Here is a 21,156-nt window from a genome sequence, read left to right on the forward strand (position 1 = left end):
TAAGGTACAATTAATGCATCATATAAGGAACAGTTAATGTTTCATATAAGGCACAATTAATTTAGTAAATAAGGCAGAATTTACGTATGTATCACATACCCAATAGTCTGTGATGACGCTTGAGATGCAAAAGAACAAAGAAAGAAGTCGTTGTTTTGCTTTCCGGAGGCCTAAGTGGTTTCAGAGTCTATCTCGGATGCGGGAGGCCGCGGGTTCGAACCCCGGGCAAGTCATTGCAAACACTTATAAGATTGGTACTGGCAGCCCTCTCGCTAGACGCTCAGCATTTAGAGGTTACGTGTTAAGATTCGTGGACCTGGTGTCAGGATAACGTGACTGGGTAGGACATAATGCTACATGTCTACGGCGTAATGATCCATTATTAAATATAACTACGAACTGCCACACTGCAGATATCGTAGTGATATGACTGAAAAAGTGTTCAAGCTAAGTTAAAAATCTATAATCACACACATACACAAATTTTTCTCGACTTTAGCATATACAAATCAAACTAAAAATAAGTTCAGAAATATTATCAATTTTTGTTTCCTTTGCAGAACATGAATTCACTCGGAAGAGCTCTCTCCCATATCTCTCAAACCAACGAATATGCAATGAAGATAGATGACCTCCGGTTGCCATAAACGTCTAGCAATTGAAATACCTGTTGATCAAAGACATGATAAAGGATCTTTATATACCTGGCTGTATGGGCACAATATCCCCCAAAACACAAGTAAATTTACTATTTTTATTACCTATCATGTTAATTATCAAAGTTACCCAGGATAGTCTCACCTTTACATCCTCGACAACATACTTCATTTCAGAATGGAAGATGTTATGTGGAGTGATTGTCTGACTTTTGGGATTTTTGCTGTGATCCGTACCTAAAACATTTGGATAATACAGAACCAGTCATATAAGGTTGCTTCAAATGGCACCAGTAACTGAACATTATGCAAGCCAGTTACACTACAGCAGCCATGATTCATGGTCAACTCAATTTTGAAATTATGATGCATTCTTTCATTTCTTCGCAATATTAAGAGCCTTTTGATGATGTTTCTGACGACGATGCCACAAATATGAAACAATAAAACCAGTTTATTGTTGTGGTCAGTGTAGTGATCTATTTGTTTTTGTGGGTTGTTGTTGTTTTACATTCTTTAGGGTGGTTTTTTGTAGCTTGTTTAGATTGCTAAAATCACACGTTGCATGTAACTGGTATTAACTATTAAGAATATGAAACGAAGAAATTCACCTGCGTTCAAAGCATGGTGTTGCGCTGCGGATGGCAGCTTCAATACATGTGCAACATAATGGAAACATTGTTGTACCCTTCCATATTGAGAACGCGCACTGTGGCGTATTTCATAGTTACATAAATGACCAGAACCTATTCTGTCTAGTCGTCGGTGGGGTCTACGACCCAGTGAGCGAGTTGTGTGTCCAATAAATAGAAAATATCGCACGTCCGAAAGCATGCTACCGTTAAGACAACAGCATAATGGAGGTTCTTGGATGGATTCACTGCTAGGGCGCTAGGGCAATGGGCCATGCATACGTTTGAAATTATTCCTTTAGCATATGAGCATAAGGGCACGAACGCAAGCAGTCACAACATCTGTCTCCATAATATTTATCTCGAGATAAGAATTCTGTGTCACATTCTTCGCAATGGTATCATTAGTAAACAAATCCTTTAGATTTTTTTTTACTAGGGTCAAAATAATTGTAGCAATGATACACAAGGATTTATCTTGCGTCACGAAAATTGAGTCTTTGAAATATTACTTGGTGGTATACTTTGAACTGAATTCACAGGTCTACAAACAGCTTCCTTAGAAATAGCAGCTTCATTGAAAAGGGTGTCCCGGCTTTTCTTTTCTTTTGGGGTGTTGTGATTGTTTAATGTTCTGCCATCCATAATCGCTTCCATTCCGGTTTTCTCTGCTTGCTTTCTAGCTACCGTAATGGCATATGCTAAATCTATATTGGCTTTGTTGTTGTTGCTCATGACTTATACTTCTTTTGCTGGTTGGGTGGTTTTACACGGATAATAATTTTCGACGTGGACCTGACGATATACTCTTTATCCGTCTGTGGTGCCGTATTGAATTTTGTTGATGATTTTGGAAGATGTTCTTTAAGCCAGTCTGCTAAATTAATTCTATAAAAATGTCAATCTTACACGTGCAGCAGAAATTATGCTATTCTGAATTGATCTTGATCTTCACCCAGACAGTGTCGCTTAAACTTGTTTTACATAAACTCAGACGAGCCGATACAAATTTTGTCCGCTTTCTCCACTGTAACTTAAGACATATCTGACAGGACAAGCGTACTCTTTGGCAACTCATCTCACTTACAGGTTCATTATATAGATAATCAGTGGGTGTTACATAGCGTCTTTTACACTTGGATGATCATCAGTCTCACCGTGGCGGTGATTGTGGAGTGATGATTGTCTTGTAAACTGAATAATAATCGTATCATAAAAATCATTTGTTCTTCCTTCTTGCTTGTTTGTAATAATGAGAATTTATAAAAACAAGTATTTTTATCCTATGGTAACAAATTTTGTCCAAGTCAGTATGTAGCGATGAATGTTGGATTTTAAGTTTGCATGATGGTTCGTAAGAAAGTGTGTTTGTCATCATTATGTATCCATAACCGATAGTTCGCAAGTGTGGATGTTTGTTTGTAAGTAAGGGTGTTTGTAATTCCATCATAATGTGTCATGTCCCGTATGTCCATCTGAATAGTTTGCATGCGTGGAGTGCGAGACTGTTGTCATATATTTCTATCTATAAAATAGCATGTATTTTATCAGTGAATTTCAATTTGCTGTTTGAAACAACGCGCCAATATTTGACTTATTAAAAAGCACAAAACTTGTTATATAAGATACAAAACGAATAAAACTATTGGACATATGCTAATCTCTCTCTCTCTCTCTCTCTCTCTCTCTCTCTGTAAAACGATAATATATAGTTATAGTCTGATTTCAGTTGAAATACTTACTGCTCGTTAATTTATTTCCTTACTTAATTTTATCTTAACAAAGAGGTGACATACTTTAGGTCTTTATTGGGATCATAATTTCAGATTTAGTATACATTTTGTAAAAGATAAAAATCAATATTTTGTTTAAATATTTGACAAATGTTGCATCAGAAGATTCTAGATATTGTACTTCAGGCAAGTCGATAACTACCTATACGCATCGTAAGTTGTTTATCAATACGCTATAATGTACCGTTGTCACTGAGAGTATGAAAATAAAGATTTAAATAATATTTACTTATCGCCTAAAAAGCATATATGACTTTTTTTGTAACAGGGACAATGAGTGCTCTGTATTTATATGAACCTAAATTTAGTTCTTATTATATGCTGCGTTCTTCACAGGATACTGCAACAGTATGGGTTTATCTCCAGGATATTGGATATTAAATGTCATTTTCTAGATGACAAATGGACATGTTTGCGACCTTAGAGATGAAACACCGAGAGCACCTAACACAATAAGAACTCAATAATAACAATGTACGAAAGATAGTTTTATGGAAAAACAAGCTCATAAAAACCGGAATCGTTCACAATATTGCATCTAAACGTAGCATACATTCCTGTGTCAGGACATTGAATTGATTGAACGGGTTACAATGAAGTGTTGATTTTAAAAATAAAATGTAACCAAGAGTCCCTCGAAGAAACTGGCACTCTTGTGGCTGAACAAATTTTCAGGAATTCAAGGCAAGTTTATTCCTTCCTTGTAACCGCCGAGTGTTTAAACCATAGTCTGCAACAATAAGATCTTAATAGTTATATTCCGATATTCCGACACTTTTTCGTCTGAGAGTTCCACTATAAGACTGTGCCTCAGAAAAAAGCGGATATCTACTTCTTAATATATGTTTTACACGAGGTGTCTTTCTCTTTTTCGCAACATGTTAGTTTTTTTTTGGAAGGAGATGTAAATGGTTCAAGGTTTGAAATGGGGCGTTTTTCTGAACACCAAATAAACAGAATGCCGTATTTTGTTTTGCTTGAAAGGAAAACTAACTTCTTTATCTCCCCTTACCATCCAATGAACCCTCTTATTAAGTTAAAATCTCTCTCCACTCTATAATAGCCTAACACTATCATACCCTCCTTTTTAAAAGCATGTCAATACCCAGTGATCTACTTCTATACCCAGCACCAGTCATTGAATATCAGCATTATGCAGTTATCTATTATCCAACAACCAGTTATTTAATGCCCGTCGTTTAGTTATATGCTATCCGCCAGCGTGTTATTTAGTATGAGCAAAGAGTTACTTACTATCCACATACCAATCATCAACTATCAACACCCAGTAAAAGATTATTTACGTAATGTTTTGAAATTAATTCGAATTTATTCTTATTCGCTTACGTAGTGGAGAGGTTAATATGGCTGCCTCCCGTTAGAGACGATACGAATTCAATGTGAACATTATTTGTTTTGTTTTTGTGCTATTTTACTTTAAATCTGGAATTTATCTCACCTGCCTTGCAAACTCTTCAAAGATGAAAACAGTTTCTTGTTACAGGCCAATTATATATATTCCAATTTCATTGTAAATTCTGGCATGCTTTATCTTCATTATTTCGGTTTATTTAAAGCTTGTTTTCTTCTTTTTATACGACTATATCTCGGCATCAGTATTTATGTTGAATTGAATAATGGATATGTTGTTTAATCATATAATTTATAATGTAAAATATGTATAGAACGGCGGTTGTAAATACTACATACCTCACTGTGAAACTACAGGTCAATGAAGACTTGCCATCTCAACCCAATCCCACCCAATCCCAAGACATAAATCTGGAAATTGTGTCTTGAGTACACGCTAGAGAACGTGACTCAGTCAATATGTTGTATCAAATACGGTTGCTAGGATATGAAGTGTATAAAGTACAAGTGGAACCATATCTCGTGTTATACCAAGTCCGTCGGCCGACTGCAGATAAAGATTTCTTGCAAAATGACGCACACATGATCTCGCAATTCGGTTGTAAGTAGTGTAGCTTAAAGTTTATTAGGCATACTCGCAGAGACAGAAACAACATACAGCGAAGAGGGTATTTTGTTCCCCTTTAAATCAAAGCTAAAAGATTATTATTTTTTACTTTTATTAAAGTATTGTAGTGTCAGGATTGGGTAGCAGATCAAGCAAACACACACAGCAGGTCGAACTCACACACATATATATCACATAAAGAAATTAGTCAAAACGTTTAATTGTCTCACCTACATAATCATGGTGGAACAGAACGGCCGCTGCGTAGGCGACTAGACGTTAAGCCTTTGCAATATAGATTGTTTTGAAAGTCACAAACTGTAGTTACACTGACAAGACAGACTGAGGCGAGATGCTTGGATTCACTATAATCCACAAAGCTTTGCGAAGCTATTTTTTAAAAACATTCTCAAGATTTCTGATTGGCATGCCAATTTTCATTTTGTATATCTCCCTGAAGTTCTTAATTTTTCATAGAATTGGCCTCGTTTGTTTCAGTAACACTTATTTTGAAGTTTGTAGATAAGCATAATATATGATTCCGACGAAAATAATTATGTCTATATAGTTAAGTTTAGCGTTATACTCGGTACGGATCCAACCTAGGGGGTGGAGGAGCAACATTAGGAACACATCATCCAACATCTCTCTTTTGTACCTCATTGTACATTCTGCGTAATTCTAATTAGTTTTGCAACGATTCTTGTTTAATTTCAAATCATCGGTACAGTACGATTAAAAAAAGAGCTTATTATATTCCTTTTTGGGTCATGTGATAAAGTATTCAAGCACCTGACAAATATTTCCCATAGAAAAATAGAATGCTAAGTACTCAAACCCACGCATAAATAAGCAAGCCGTCAAAGAATAAATCGATTTTTATACAACATATAAACTAGGAATGAATGTCATCCTAGAGAACGATGTATCAATATCGAGTACCAAAAAAATATAAGGCAAGTAAACAAAATATGATATAAATCAAGTACTTAAATGATATAATAGTTCTATCTGCGTGCCCGAACAAAGTTCCATTAACTGGCGGGGCAAAAGTCCATTGAGCGGAGAGTAAAAAATAACCGAGTATATATGTTAGCTTGAAAAAAATGCGTTAACACAAGATTCAGACTGCTAGATAACAAATGTTCTGTTCTTATTTGTATTCTAATTATGTTATCCTGATATATTATTATATACGAATTTATAGCTTTTAGTTTAACTTGTTAGATTATAGAAACTTTAAACCAGTTACAGAACAAATTATAAAGTAAGCAAGTTTATCAAATATGCGTTGAAATGCAATATACAGTTCCCGAATTACGTCATCAGTAGCCATATTTGTGTTATGCTGGCAGATTAACCGTCGAGTTTGTATGGTGTTTGGAAGTTAATATAAATTCATCGAATCTCAAGATACTGTTACAAAAAAGCGATACATTAACTAAATGCAAATCAGGCATTCTGATAGTATCTACATTTGTAATGTAAAAGTTAATTTTGTTTCAGTTGGCCTTGTTAAAATTGGTCAACTTTGTTGGTCGCATATAACAGAAACAGCCTCGTCGCCCATCGTCCAGGCAAAATGGGCAGACTATCGTCTGCAAGTGATCTTATCGGTAAGCATCTATACTTTAATTTGCCTTATAACTGTAAAGTTTTTGAACCTAGCAATTATGGTTCTGTCGTTCCGGGTAAGTGAAAAGATGACAGGAACGGTGCCTAGTATTTAAGTTTCGAATGAGCCTTTTATCTATGAAAGGAAAATTTATTGCTTTTGTTTCTTTGGGGGCTTTAAATATTCTTTAGTACACGATATGCTATACATGGCGGCCTGTATAAATGGTTGAGAAAGAACCCGGCAAAATCCAGGGAAATCTCACCGAAATGCGGGAATCTACTGGCATGCTTTCTCATATGCCCGCAAAGGCCGAGACCGAGACTTGAACACACTCGGACAGAAACTGAGATGACAGTGGTAAAGTCGAGCGTTGTAGACCACACGCCCTCATCAACCCCCACCATCCCCCACCTTCCTGTCGGTGCACCCAATGGAACAGTTCATGTAACAAATGGGGTCACGGTTGAATCTAAGCTAGTGTCCTCTTGTTTGCAGAGCTTTACCTTTTATTTGATCAAACTTAATCTTCCTGCAATATGGCACATTGGTTCCGCTTGCAGAGACTGTCAACTAAAAGTGTGTCATGATTATACTGTCAATTAATGGTGTGTCATGAATATACTGTCAGTTAAAGGTGTGTCAAGACTATAGTGTCTGCTAAAGGCATGTCATGAATATACTGTCAATCAAAGGTGTGTCGTGAATATACTGTCAATGATGTGTGTGTCATGAATATGATTCAACTGACGGTGTGTTATGACTATACCGTAAATTAAAGGTGTGTCATGTCTATACTGTCAACTAAAGGTGTGTCATGACTATTGTCAATTAAAGGTGTGTCATGAATATAATGTAAACTAAAAGTGTGTCATGAATACACCGTCAAATAAATGTGTGTTAGGCATATACTGTCTACTAAAGATTCGTCATGAATATATTGTCAACTAAAGGTGCGTCTTGACTATACTGTCAGCTAAAGGTGGGTTATACCTATACTTTCAACTAAAGGTGTGTTTTAACTCTACTATCAATTCAAGGTGAGTCGATAAAAAACAAACAGCCTATGGCAGTTTTTTTTATTGTTACTTAAGTCTTAAAGAAAACCCAGTACCGCAAGACTCTTTTGTATTTTTTTTAATTTTATATAACTGTAAGCAGCAATACATCTCCGACCAAATCTCTGTATTTGGGGTATTACCTACATTCTTCTATGCGTGCAATTTTTGCTGGTACATACTGTATATTATATCATGCAATATTCGTGTTTCCAATTTCGTTGTGTGTACGATGTACACTCAATATTCCATATTTTAATCTGCCAACAGTTCTTTCTTAATTTGGTATGCATGATATTAGAGTCACATTTTCAAATTCCATGTCCATATTTTCAATATTCAATATTACACGCGTCAACATTCTACATTGCATTATTCAATTCCTAAGTCTGCGAGAGAGAGAGAGAGAGAGAGAGAGAGAGAGAGAGAGAGAGCACTTTGAGGATTGGCGAGTGTTTTGCGTTTTTAAAAACCGGAAATTGAGTTATCCTGCTAATGAACGGTGAAGGTGATGAGTTGTTGATTTTATAAATTCTTCACATTTCGAAGGAGATCTTTTTCAGAAACGAACAAATGCTCTGAAACAAGGAGGCATTTAAATTGTGTTTTTATGCTACAAATACTTCGTTCCTGTCGAGACACGGCATGCTGGATCTGTAGTTTAGTCACCCGTGGTTAGTATGTGCACCGTTCTGATTCGCGTCACTATTTCCATTCGGGTATCACATACGGTTATCACAATGTCCTCTGTTGTCCATATGAGACATTAATTTATTGCATATTTCTACATGTTAGCAGCCAACTTGAAACATTCGTTGGGCTTCGTTGCTCTATATTGTAACTTTCAGTACGCGAATGCTTTACCTACGTATTAGTGATGAGTGTTATAAAATGAAATCTTTCATTCGCAACGAGAATGTTTTGAATTGGAATGTCACGCTTAAGAATATTAACGTTAGTCGTATTAAAACTGAACATATATTCATTCAAATGGAACTGAAGACACAAAATTGCAGTATTGTATCATCATACCTAACAACTCAGCATTACGTAAATGCAACAGCAAAGACACAACCTAGAATGTTCATCTGTACACAACGAAAACGCAAAACATAATGCTACAAATGCGAATATGCGTAACAGAAAAATTAGGCAATTCAAACAGAGCGATAAAGGTTATGATTATCAACATATAAAACTTATAATCATTGAAAATGCACGTAGATAATTAAAATACAAAAGCAGGCATAGAGGCAAAATTTTGAACCATGGTACCCATTATATTTCTGAACATACCACGAGATGTAGCAGCACGGTATACCTTGCTGTAAATTTCCAGGCTGTGCATTCTTTTGTACGGGTTGGATATAATCATCAAACGAGCAAAATGTTTGTACCCAACATTTGTTCATTTTTTATATCATAATGCAATAATATAGATCTAAATATTTATAGGGAAATAAACTCGGGGCAATATAAAAGTAATTTTTTTCATCATGGAATTAGTTCATTATTTATGATTCTAAGTATTTTTAGATCATTACATAAAGATGTCTTAACCGTATTTAATGTTATTTTTATTAATTGACTTCACACTATTTATGATTTGTTCTGCAATCATACAGTCTCATAACAAAATATTTAGTACAAACGTCTTGAACATATGCATTGTCCCTTGCTGTGATTAACTCTGGATCGATATGCTTTGGTGATTCTATCCACTGGATTATACGGTGTGTTGTATACGAACCACGTGCACAATTGTCATACCGCAGTATCGTTCATCCAAACTTTGTTTATCTTACAGGTTTTTCTTGTCTTCCAGTGAATTTGGATAAAGATCTTCTGTGTATGATTACCTAGACATTTTAGGAAAATCGTAAAGACTTGAGTGAAGATAAACTTACCGAGGCTAGGAGGAGTTTCAGGGCAAGGCTTTAGACTGGGTCTATTTCGATTTCTCTTTACTCCTGCGACTAAATCGGCTAGGTCATCCTTGCTTGATTTCACGAGAGAGCTAGCCTGGGAGATATTGTAAAACCCGTCTCTCCTATTTTTCAGCAACCGAGACAAGTTTCCGTCAATATATACGCTGTGATCAACGTTCGGCGATGCCCGTATTACCATGGAAATTAGGAAGATGGTTATGCAGGTCAGGATTAAGAAAGCAGTGAATATGCTTTTACTGCTGAATACGTTCATGTAAGAGCCTACCAATTCCATTGTCCTGCCGAAAAGGAAAGAAAAAATGAAGTTATCTCAAATGACGAGAGGGGGGGGGGGGAAGAGAGGAGATGGAGGAGCATTGAAATAGAGCGGATCAACATGCAGTGAGAGGTGGACAAACAGAAAGACGAACAGGGCCAGAGATATAACAGCTTGAAAATACATCTGGAAGCGTGATAGCATTGACGGGGAAGTTAAGCTGCAATTGTTCAAGTGAAAGCTGCCCTATGCAAATCACAGATGCGTTTTTAAATATGTGGCCTGAGATTTACTTTTATTAATAAAAATTTAGTTCTGGTCTGTTTCAGTCGTACTAGCAAAAATGTTTTATTTGTACTGCGTACCTGACAGTATTGGCTTATTTGCACCTCCGCAAGTAACTGTTATTCTAAAGGTGAGCGTTATCAAGTGGAATAATGACGTCTGATGTGCTAGATGGACGGTGTAGTTGAGTGCTGACGGAGAGAGGGAGCATACATATAAGAGACAAATTATTTCTTTTTAATTGAAGACTCTAAATCGCATGAGCTCGTTCAGACTGAATCAAAATCGGATATCAGAGAATAAATAAACCTTGTTATGAATATTTTCAACAAACAATCTGAAACACTCAGCATGTTTTAACATTAAAATTTGTCCATTTGACAGATAGATTCATATGGATTGTTCACGCTTTACATTTTCAAGTAGTGTTACCTTAGATGTGGAGCACATTTTGACCGAGGAAGAATGTAGTTCGTTAATTCCCACCATCTGAAAGCCGAACACAAATTTTATTCCTCGAAAATAACCCACGGAGGCCTGGCACATTTCAAAATATCTTCAACAGAATTTATTTCTTAAATCATTCGTTTGAACAAAATCCATAACTTGAGAAAGTTATATGCCGCAGTCATTCTCGGTCTTTTCTTTGGGACCGAATATCTGAGACTGCAAAGTGTCGAATTGTGAATAGCATTGAACATTGAAGTTGAATGCATTGAGCATTAAAATTTTTATAACATTTAACCCAGAAGAGTCTTGTGAAGAGTCACTTCGACCTTTCTGATTTCCTTCCCCATGTCAGTGTTAAACTTGACTCATTGAGATTGGACAGGGCATTGCAACACTGTCGTGAGAGAGTAAACATTTAAGCTACCAAAAATTATATATTGGTAGGAAACCATGCCAAATTATCATTTTCAAAGGGAAATTGATATGCAACGAATGCCAGAGATTATAGGCTGTTCAAATTCTGACGAAACAAATGATTATCGTGCAAAAAAATTCGGATTGGTCAGAATATATTAAGGCGTACACTTTTGAAGTAATATGCATTTAAAGTGAAGACCTTGGTCTAATTTCTTTAGTCCGAAATCCTGAGAGACGAGAAGATTGGCCCCAAGAAAGCCTAAAAAGAATAGTCCGTTCCTCGTTAAACAAGGAAAGGGGAGCAGGTGGCCGTCTTGTAAGAAAAGAAATGATTTAGTACTACAACGCACTATTTCATAAAGCGAACAGCATTAAGGTATTCAATTTTAATTTTTCACCTTCTCTTCGAGTTTTGATTGGTTGTTTTGTGCAAATGTGTTTGATATGACTAGGATCCATATCATGTATGGTTTGTTCAATTTCATGGAAATCTGTTGATGATATAATTGTTATGCTATTTATCTTTTTAATTTTACAGTTACTAGTTAATTGATAGTCTTGACTTATTGCATGCTATCCAAGTTTTCATATGTGCAGGATTTCATAGGGTTATATGAAATAATTTCCTTTGTTAGAACGACACTCATTATCATGAGTTAACGATAATCGCATGTTTATATCTTATTTTGTAATTTTTAACCAATCTTGTAAGTTAGAGATTGCTGTGAGCTAGAGTTTTATGAATTTTGTTCTATAATAATCGAACATGTGGTAGCGTAGGTAAAGAAATAGAATAATGTTAGATATACCGCTCACGTGTTAATTTATGGTCAGTCCCTGTGGAGTGAGAGTGGAGATCTATCGAATTATGTCAGAATTTATGTAGTGTTCGTATAGTATTTATACTTCTGAATAACATAATTGTGGGAATTGCATGTTGGTATAAAAAGTGATATACAGATTTAGGTATAATTTTGTCCTTTAAGGAAACAGCTTTCTGGGAGAGACAGGACAGTCTGAAGTCGGAAGTCCGGAAATCAGGAAATAGATGACGTGTTCAGAATAAAGGACTAGGAAGTCCAGGAACAGAAAAAGGAAGGCTAGGAAATAGTAAGATGTGATAAACGGGTCATGAGAGAAAGGTGATGAAATCAATCGTAGACAATGGGCTCTCTTCCCCACTCATTATTATGACTAAATAAATCCAAATTAGACGCTGCTATTAAATTATGTTGATATAATTTGTATTGAATTGTTATTGCCGCTATTAATTGTTGTTGATTACATTTTGTTATTTTTCTTGTCTAATCGGGCTCATATTGCATCGTTTCTTCACAATAGTCTTGCTCAGTTCTCTGTTTTTCTTCTAATCATCTACTCCCACCGGGATATAAAATCGAGGGAGATCATCCTTGAGATAACGCCAGCCAAATCGAATTTATCACCACTCTTATTAAGAGGGCGACGTTATAGATTTACAAAACGAAGTCGTCTTCTTCTGAGAGGCCGTCTGTGCTGGTCAATTTACAAGGATAAAAAATGTTGATGTGTTCGGCGCCCAACGATTATAATTACATCAATAATTTAAATTGATTCGATGCTTTCATGTAATCATGTGGAGAATCCAACATTTTCCTGCCGATATAAAAAAGATACAAGAGGCGCAACAAAGAAACAAGTGTGACAAGTAGAGAAACGAGTTAGACCATTTTCTCTCGTCATACCTGTGACATTGTAGTTAGGCGGTTCATAGCGTATTGTCATGATAAACTCTGGCGCTAAAGCTACCTCGATTTATTTATCAATGGGCTCTTTGCCGCCTAATTGTCTACTCTTTCTAGTGCTCGCGCATTTAGTCTGTGTTGAGATTCACATACCTGATGTAATAGTATGGGGCACATCCTGGAACACTTTGAATGAGTACCCTTGATCCGTTCCATAATTTCCACTCCCAGTTTTTCTATATTCTGGTCAGATAAGGCAAATCTATTGCGGCTAGACTCAGAGCAAGAGGCACAAAGCCAGTACCTTTAATGAGTAGTGAATCATTTTTGGAAACGGATAATGACGCTAATGGTAACACAGCAGGTAATACGGAAGAAAGTGCGGGCGCAGATGAAGACAACAACAGGAAATTGAACTCAGAATGTAAATCAAATGGTGACTCAGACTTGACAAAGGCAAATTAAGATGAAAGAAATTGACGGCAGAAGTACGAACGTGAGAACATAGAGACCAGAGTAGGAAAAGCAATCCTCTTAGTTGAAAACAGCTTTATCAGACGGTACATTAAAACAATGTATGCCTGGTGTAAAATTGCTGGAAAGCAAACTCTTATGACCATCGAGTCGAAACAAGAGATACAAACCGTCAGAGTTAAAGTAACAAATTCTTTCCCCAACACACCTCTCCCCATCAGTGTAAATATATTTGTATTTGTTTTCTCATATGTTGTTTTGCAAGTATGCAGTTACACAGTTTTGTTGTACATGCTTATAAGTCAATGTTTGGTATTATAATAATAGAGTGTGAATATTCTTTAGTTAGCTCATTAATATGTTCCGTTGTTTGTAATAATAATAATAATACTAATAATAATAATAATATTGCAAAAAAGTAAATATATTGTGCTGGTGTTCTACATGATTAAACACACATAATTTCCTAAAAATAATTAGTGCACACTATTGTAAAGGAGATACTTCCCTTTAGTATGTCCTTCTTTATTCGTTTGAGTTATCAAATATTGTCTGAGCCGAAAAGCCAAATTTAAATAGTAAAAGAGATTTCTTCTAATTAATATATTACTATCACTCGTGAGGGATACAAAATTTTCTACAGACGGACAGGGGTAACAACCTTCATCAAAGTATTTCTTAAATGGTCATCAGCTGGACAAACACAAACAAATGGAATTTGTCCTCTACCAAAGAAACATTATTTTTCCGGCACAATTCACAATACATATTATTTCTATTATTATACTATACCTACCTGTTCCTGTTTTCAGCATATCTGCTGAGCACCTAGATTTAGTAAGTAACTTCCTAAAACATTATGATTATCCACATGATAGGTATTTTCCGGTTCTAATTCAGTTTTATTCATTCTATAATTCACACATGTATATAAATAGTGAATATCACTTTGAAAGTTTTCGCATGTATAATCCTTAATTCTTTGCGAAAATGGTGTGAATATTTGTGTCTTGTATTCAACATATTGATTTAACCCGACATACACAAAACCGAAGCGAAATAACACATCTTTAATTGTATGAAGCAGTCAGATGAAGTTATATCCTCGTGTTTTTGAGACTGCCCAGTGTGCCAGAAGAGCATCAATGAGTGCCAAATGATTTGATTTACTGTGAGATGTTTGAAAGTTGCATTTCCATTTGCTAATTTAAGGATCACCAGAACGTGACCCTATCCAGTTGCTGTCGGATATTCATCTAGGACAGTTGAGATCTGATTTTGATCAAATTGTACTTTTTCAGCTATAAATAGCTTTAAAAGGGTAATGAGTAGCATGTATCCTTACAAATTTCAGCCACTATTTAATACATCTTAAACAAATACGAGTATAAAGCGGGTATCTTCCACACTATCCTAAAACAATCGCGCTATTTGTAATGTTAGGAACACTTAAATACATTTTGCAATTGATAATTTCAATATCTCTCCTTAATTCATGTTCCCAAATATCTTACCCATAGCAAGCAAATTGACTTATTACATAATTAAAACATTTAAAACATAATCTACACTAAAACAGCCAAATGGTTATCGATAATTCAAAACCCTTGAAATGTATTTCTTTGCCTGCAATTAGATCTTCTTAGCTTTTGTCCAAAAATACCTTTTGGGGATAAAAATAGACTAATACACTTGTAGTAAGGCACACACTCAATACGTTTTTCTTCGCAAACCCAACCCTCATTTTGTTTGAGATATCCATCATTTTTGAAAACAATAATTTTAGTTTTATCACGAAAGACCTTCGTTCCTCCTTTATCATATAAACGTTTAATAACATGTATTTGGCTCTGAAAGAGCTTTATCGTATCAGCGTAATTAGCAACAGGATCAGCGTAATTAGCAACAGGATCAGCGTAATTAGCAACAGGATCAGCGTAAAGTTTTGCAAAAACACATATCAGCAATATCTTATTAGACGAATAGCTCATATGTTGCATTCGAGCTTCAGCTGTGTAATCATATCATTGGGATATTTCACTGTTTGCAATCTGACGCATTAATTACACATATCAACCACATTACCTAAGTAAATATTGGTTTTTTTTCTTCAATGAGGAGATAAAGCTAAATGCCCATTGCTCAATCCTGTATACATTATTCAATTGTATATGGTTTCCATGATGACCCAATGTAGTATGCATTCTTCAACTTTACGTATGTTCCATGATGAATTTTCCATGATGAATTACTTCGTTATTATTGCTCGATGTTATGTACTTCCCATGGTCCCACAGTTCAGTATACATTGTTTGATTCAACACAAATTGTATCAGTAAATAATTAACAAATAACAAAACACTGACCTAACAGATGTTTAAGCTATCATCTCTTTTTACCTTACATGTATTATAAGTTATAATACAAGTTTTCACTTATAATAAAAGTAATGTAAACAGAGATGAGAGAGCGAAAGAAAATGAGAAAGAGAGGCGCTTCTGAATTAGGTCTCCACTTTAATAACCGTTAACCCTGTTTCTTCATCATGTATAGTTTCCAGGACTGGCGCAGCATTCTAAAGCTACGGTATACACACTAGGCTATGTTTCAGGCCATCAGGTTATCTTAAAATCTCTACCGATGACACCCTTCGTATGACGCTCTTTAGCATATTTTAAAGTTAAAGCGTCTCCTATGGTGTTCGGGAACGGTAGCGCGGTAGACTTTTACACGTGCATTAACCATTCCTTGACGCTTCATAAAGTCTGGCAGCAGTTGCCTTAAAGGTGACAGCTTTCGTGGCGGTAGACGATCGTTGGAATTGGATCTGGATCTGGATGGTTTGCTTAACTTAGTTTGGCTTATAACCCTTAACCGCTGTACAATTACCGCTCTGTGTAATTGTATGTCTCCATTTCAATGACTCTAATGACTTTGGCATCTGTAAGTATCCGCGAGAAATTTGTGCACGACAAACAAAATAGCGAAGCATCTACTAAACTCACAGAGATCTATTGAAACTCTCGTCATATTATAGTTTCTGTGGTTATGCTTTCCCAGACTAGGCGTTCACTATTCCATCTTCTCCATCACCAGCTTGAATGACATTCTAGCCTGATTTATTATGCGCAACTTTCCCTTTGCCTTCATGCCTAGTATTCCTCTTGTAATACGTTTTTCCATGGAACATGCAGCAATCGTAAAGCCTGATGCTACGAACACACAATACCTGCCACGCAGAATCAGTCAGTAATTATAGCTCCATCACTGTTTTGTGTCAGACTCACCGTCGGCATATCTTCCACCACATTTTTATTTCAAATGAAAAAGAAATTGGCCTGTTACTGGACTTTACTTTAAACTGCCAAGTTAAGCCTCTCTCGTGTGGGGAGTCTCATAAATTGGACCATTGTGTTGGGATTTTCTGGACCTAAAATGCTTTCATAGGTTGGACCAGCTGGTACTAAGCAACAATTTAAGGCCCCATGATTATTCTTGACACTTCTTCTGAACTTGGGTGTGTGGATGGAAAGGCTCAACGTTTCTTTTATATCTTCTGCTTGGCCAACAGAACAATCGTTCCATGGACCAACGTTCTTCTAGATAAACACATACATTATATAGCCATCAATATGCGACTAGTGGGGAAGACTTATTTTCCCGAAGCTGGTCTAAACCCGTATTGGAAAAGCTTTGACGTTTGCTAATCAAGGTCCATAAAGGCTAGAGAGTACTCAACGAATTTCAGAAATTCTGTATGAAATGCTAAATAACCCATTTGAGATCTTATTGTGTAACTTACACTATAGTTAGTAACAGTAAAGTTCTTAAGAGAACATTGACCGATTGAGGCACTCAGAGTTGCTGATGTCTCTCACCTCGACCTCGAACTTGATTCCCTCAAGTAACTGTATAATTATTTACACTATTATCATTTTCTTTACAAATTGTTACCCGGTTTGATACCTGGTCAGTCAATCACTTTTCAACTGTTGGATATCTTCCATAGATTACAACGGAATATAGAGAACCAAACGAAATATGGTGCGTCATTTTCTGTGATATCTCTAATGCTTTTCAGTATATTCGACATAATGGATTACTACTGAAATTAAGAAGTTATGGAATTGTCGACAATTATGTATAATGGACTGAGGATTAAATCATTATTGGAACTCAAGGAGTTATATTCTCTAGAACAACGAAAAAATAGGATTACCGAATACTGTTGAGCCAATTGGATCGGTCTTAGATTATTTTTAATAATTTTTTATATTGAACACATAGCTGATAGCATACAATCTAAGTCCGATTATCTAAAGATCTTTCAGCATTAAAATGCATAGGTGCAACGCATTATTGGGTCGCGGCGTATTCGATCACGGACCCTGTTCTGCCCGGGTTCCCTTATGGGTCCGCCCCAGGGATATATTCCCAGTTGCACCCCCTTTTTGTCGGCCTTGTTTATGCATCTATAGAAGCGTATTCCAATCGCAAACAAAAATAACCCTTCTATACTGGCGTATTATGGGACGGCAGATATGGATCTGTATATATTGCAGATAGATTTCATTTATAAGCAAGTGCTTCGTAAGGTATGTATTGTTGAAGGTTTAAGGACCAGAATATTTAACAGATTGTCCATGTTCCAGAGAACAAAAATTATACTCCTTATATCTCATCTAGTCGATACCTTTGCATTAAATAGTTTTGCGGTTGATGATAACGTGTATGTAGATCATTCTTTATCAGAATGTATTGGACAAGCAGCTGAGAGGGTGAACATACCTTTTGCTGAAACGTCATTTATGAAAACTAAGACCTCATACGAAAAATAAATTAAAGATCACTAACGCTACACCAAAGACTCTAACATTACCGAGCGTTTCTCTAATTGGGTTCGTTTATTTTGTTACTTTATTTTTGTCGTTAGGGTTTGTCTAAATTTGTATGTGTGTTTTCGTTTACCCATCGGATGTTTCATTGAGGTCGCACCCTCTCTGCTGCTATAATTAAATTAGTATTATATCAATAATGGTACCAGATATGGTGTCTTTTACAGCTAGATTAGCTAGAGAAAGATTAGAAGCAATTAAGAAATTTCTTCCCGTCCGTGATTCTATCAGACGAAAAGTACAAGAACGTCAGGAATCTCAAGTTGAATTTGCAGAAAGTTCGGAACAATTATTTAAACGAATTGTTGAACCAACAACAAAAATTGTTACAGGACACAAAAAGCTCTTGAAACATTGCCTGTTGATACCTGTTTGCCGTTTTAAAAGCTGCTCAACCACCACCCCAGCAACCTCCTCAACCACAACCTGAAGTTCAACCACAGAACCAAGATAATATATAAATGTACGCCTGAAGGTATTGCCGATATCGAAAACCCAGACAAAGTAATTGATATTGCCGCGTTTGGATATCATAAAAGAGAAACATATGAAAACCCGAATATATTAATACATGAAAAGCTACCGATTGGCTTAAGGAGGTATATCGTGTCGCTTCTAATATTCCGAGAATCCAATATAAGGAAGATTTCTTTATAATTTTGAGGTTTTTGAGAATAAGGTAGATGAGTATATTAAAGAAAGAAAAAAAACAAGATAGAAGACAAAACAAAAAATAAATGAAGCAGCAACTTAAAAACGCAGAAGTAGAAAGATCAATTTTAAGATTATGGAAGAGATAAGCGGATGAAACAATAAGTGAGAAAGAAGGAGTAAAAGGAAGTGGCTTTACTATAGAAGGAAGTGGTCTTATTACTTGTCCTGATATTATTCTTGCCGATGTTGACCGACTTGAAATTGTGATCGGAAGAAAACGCGCAAGAAAAAAATTCTCCAGATATTGTTAATGACATATCTGATATTTGTCGAAGATTATTGAACGCAACATGTATCATTCTTTCAGTAATGAAATAACTGATGATTATTAGAAACAATTAATTAATCAGCATGTAGTTTAAAAATTATTATATACACTGCTCAACGTGGGCCTGTAATAGTTAGGGTAGTAAATCCACGATTGCCATCTTACAATGCGATTTACGGAGATGGACTCGGTGATGTTGTTATGGGTTTATTCAGAAGTATGGCTCCAAAAGCAATACCGATTGCAAAACAATTAGGGATGAAGGCTATTGATGCTGTTCGTGATGAAGGTATTAGTGTTATTGGTAATGTTGCCGGTAAAGCATTTTCATCGATCAAAGAAAGATTAGCTCGATTAGTACGACGAAAACCACAACCAGTAAAATTACCCAGTGCTGAAGTTATGCCTGTAAATGTCAGTAAAAGAATAAATCAAGCTGCAAAGTTAGCAGATATACCCCAGTAAGAAAAAGAAAAAATATAACAGCAAGTTTAATAGCTTGAAATGGTCTTCGTGTTGGATGATGACACTTATAATACAATGTTTAAACGTATATCCGATCCAGCATTTGACATGGATGCGCCAGTTCTCAGAGATGAATCCACACGCAATTATCAGTATTAATTTTATGACCCACGACAAGCAAACTAGGTCGAATTGAATTACAAGTTCAAGATGCAAGCAGATGTCTTTTGCCTGCTCAGACGTTTATTGAAGTAAAAGGGGAACTTTTGAAAGCTGATAATACAGAATATAATGCCAACGATAGAAGTAGTTTCGTTAATAACGGCATAATGGCGTTTTTTTTTACAGTGCTACATACATGATTGATGGAAAAATATTGAAACTATTCAAAACGACGACGATGTTGCTACAACAATAATAGATCTAGCAAGATAATCTGACGATTATACAAGATCAGGCGGTTCGTCAATGATGTTTACTAAAAGCACTTCTGACTAATTCTGCTAGGTTAAATTAAAGAAAAGTAAAAGAAGGTAAAAAAGCGTTTTAAATCAGTCCTTAATAATATTTGTAACTACATGTACTTAAGAGATGTGATTATGAATCAAGATGGCCGCTATCGCTTAACCGGCTTGAAGCAGCTGTTCTGATGTTTGTGCCGTTTTCATGATATTTGTACTTGTTGTCTGCCTTCGTCTACGTTATTGTGTTCATTATGTATTGGCGGTTCAGTTCGTATGTGTATCTTCATCTCCTTGTTTTGGAAACGAGAACAATTAGGAGTATTCTCAGTTGTCTTGCTCCACTAGTGTTTAAACAAACTGCCATCACGTGATACTCGCCAGTCAACCCGTTTATGCTATGATGGACCCTCATTAATTGCTTTAAATGACCACTCCTTGGCTCTCCACACCACATTGTTATCTAGATGAAACGAACTGGGACTACATTCATCATTACCTAAATGTAAACAGAAGCGAAAAACGAAACGTTGTTTCAAAGCTTGCCGGCGTAGAACAGGAACAAAAATTCCAGTTATCTCCATTATGCCCCTTCCGGCTCAACAATTTAAAAATTCGACCGTTAATTTAGATAACCTAATTCAAATCCCGATTATTTCGTCAACCTTTGTGTCAACTATCCAAGAGATACCTCTGCGTATTGCATTAATCAATGCCCAATCAGTAGGACCACCGGGAAAGCGCAAAGAAATAATTAATTGTATCAACGACCAGAATATTGACGTCTTTATCCTGACAGAAGCATGGCAAAAAAAAATCAGGCGATGAGCCCAAGTGTGCGGATTTAACACTCACTGGTTACTCCATGAAGTCGTTCCCCATAACTCTCGCGGAAGTGGAATTGCTGTCATGACAAAGAACTCAATGATAAAACGTCTTAACCACACCACAACATTCAATTTCGACCGCACATCGTTTGAACTAGTCCAAACCACACTCACACTGGAGCAAAGGTCAGTCTATTTTTTTCTGCCTATACCGCCCTCCTGCTAGTAGAAAAAACAAG

General features: G+C 36.0%; 1 protein-coding gene across 1 annotated transcript in view; it reads right to left on the reverse strand.

Annotated features, from left to right (window-relative positions):
• LOC149776761 (beta-1,4-galactosyltransferase 4-like) overlaps window positions 1-21,156 on the reverse strand; it is a 54,104-nt gene that overhangs the window by 19,948 nt on the left and 13,000 nt on the right. The window contains exon 2 of the mRNA XM_089942580.1: window positions 9,640-9,959. Coding sequence (XP_089798706.1) covers window positions 9,640-9,955 — 316 coding nt within the window. The 5' untranslated portion in view covers window positions 9,956-9,959. The remainder of the gene's footprint in view (window positions 1-9,639; window positions 9,960-21,156) is intronic.

The sequence above is a fragment of the Sinohyriopsis cumingii genome, chromosome 18, assembly GCF_028554795.1.
Source record: "Sinohyriopsis cumingii isolate HCF-2022 chromosome 18, ASM2855479v2, whole genome shotgun sequence".
NCBI classification, from domain to species: domain Eukaryota; kingdom Metazoa; phylum Mollusca; class Bivalvia; order Unionida; family Unionidae; genus Sinohyriopsis; species Sinohyriopsis cumingii.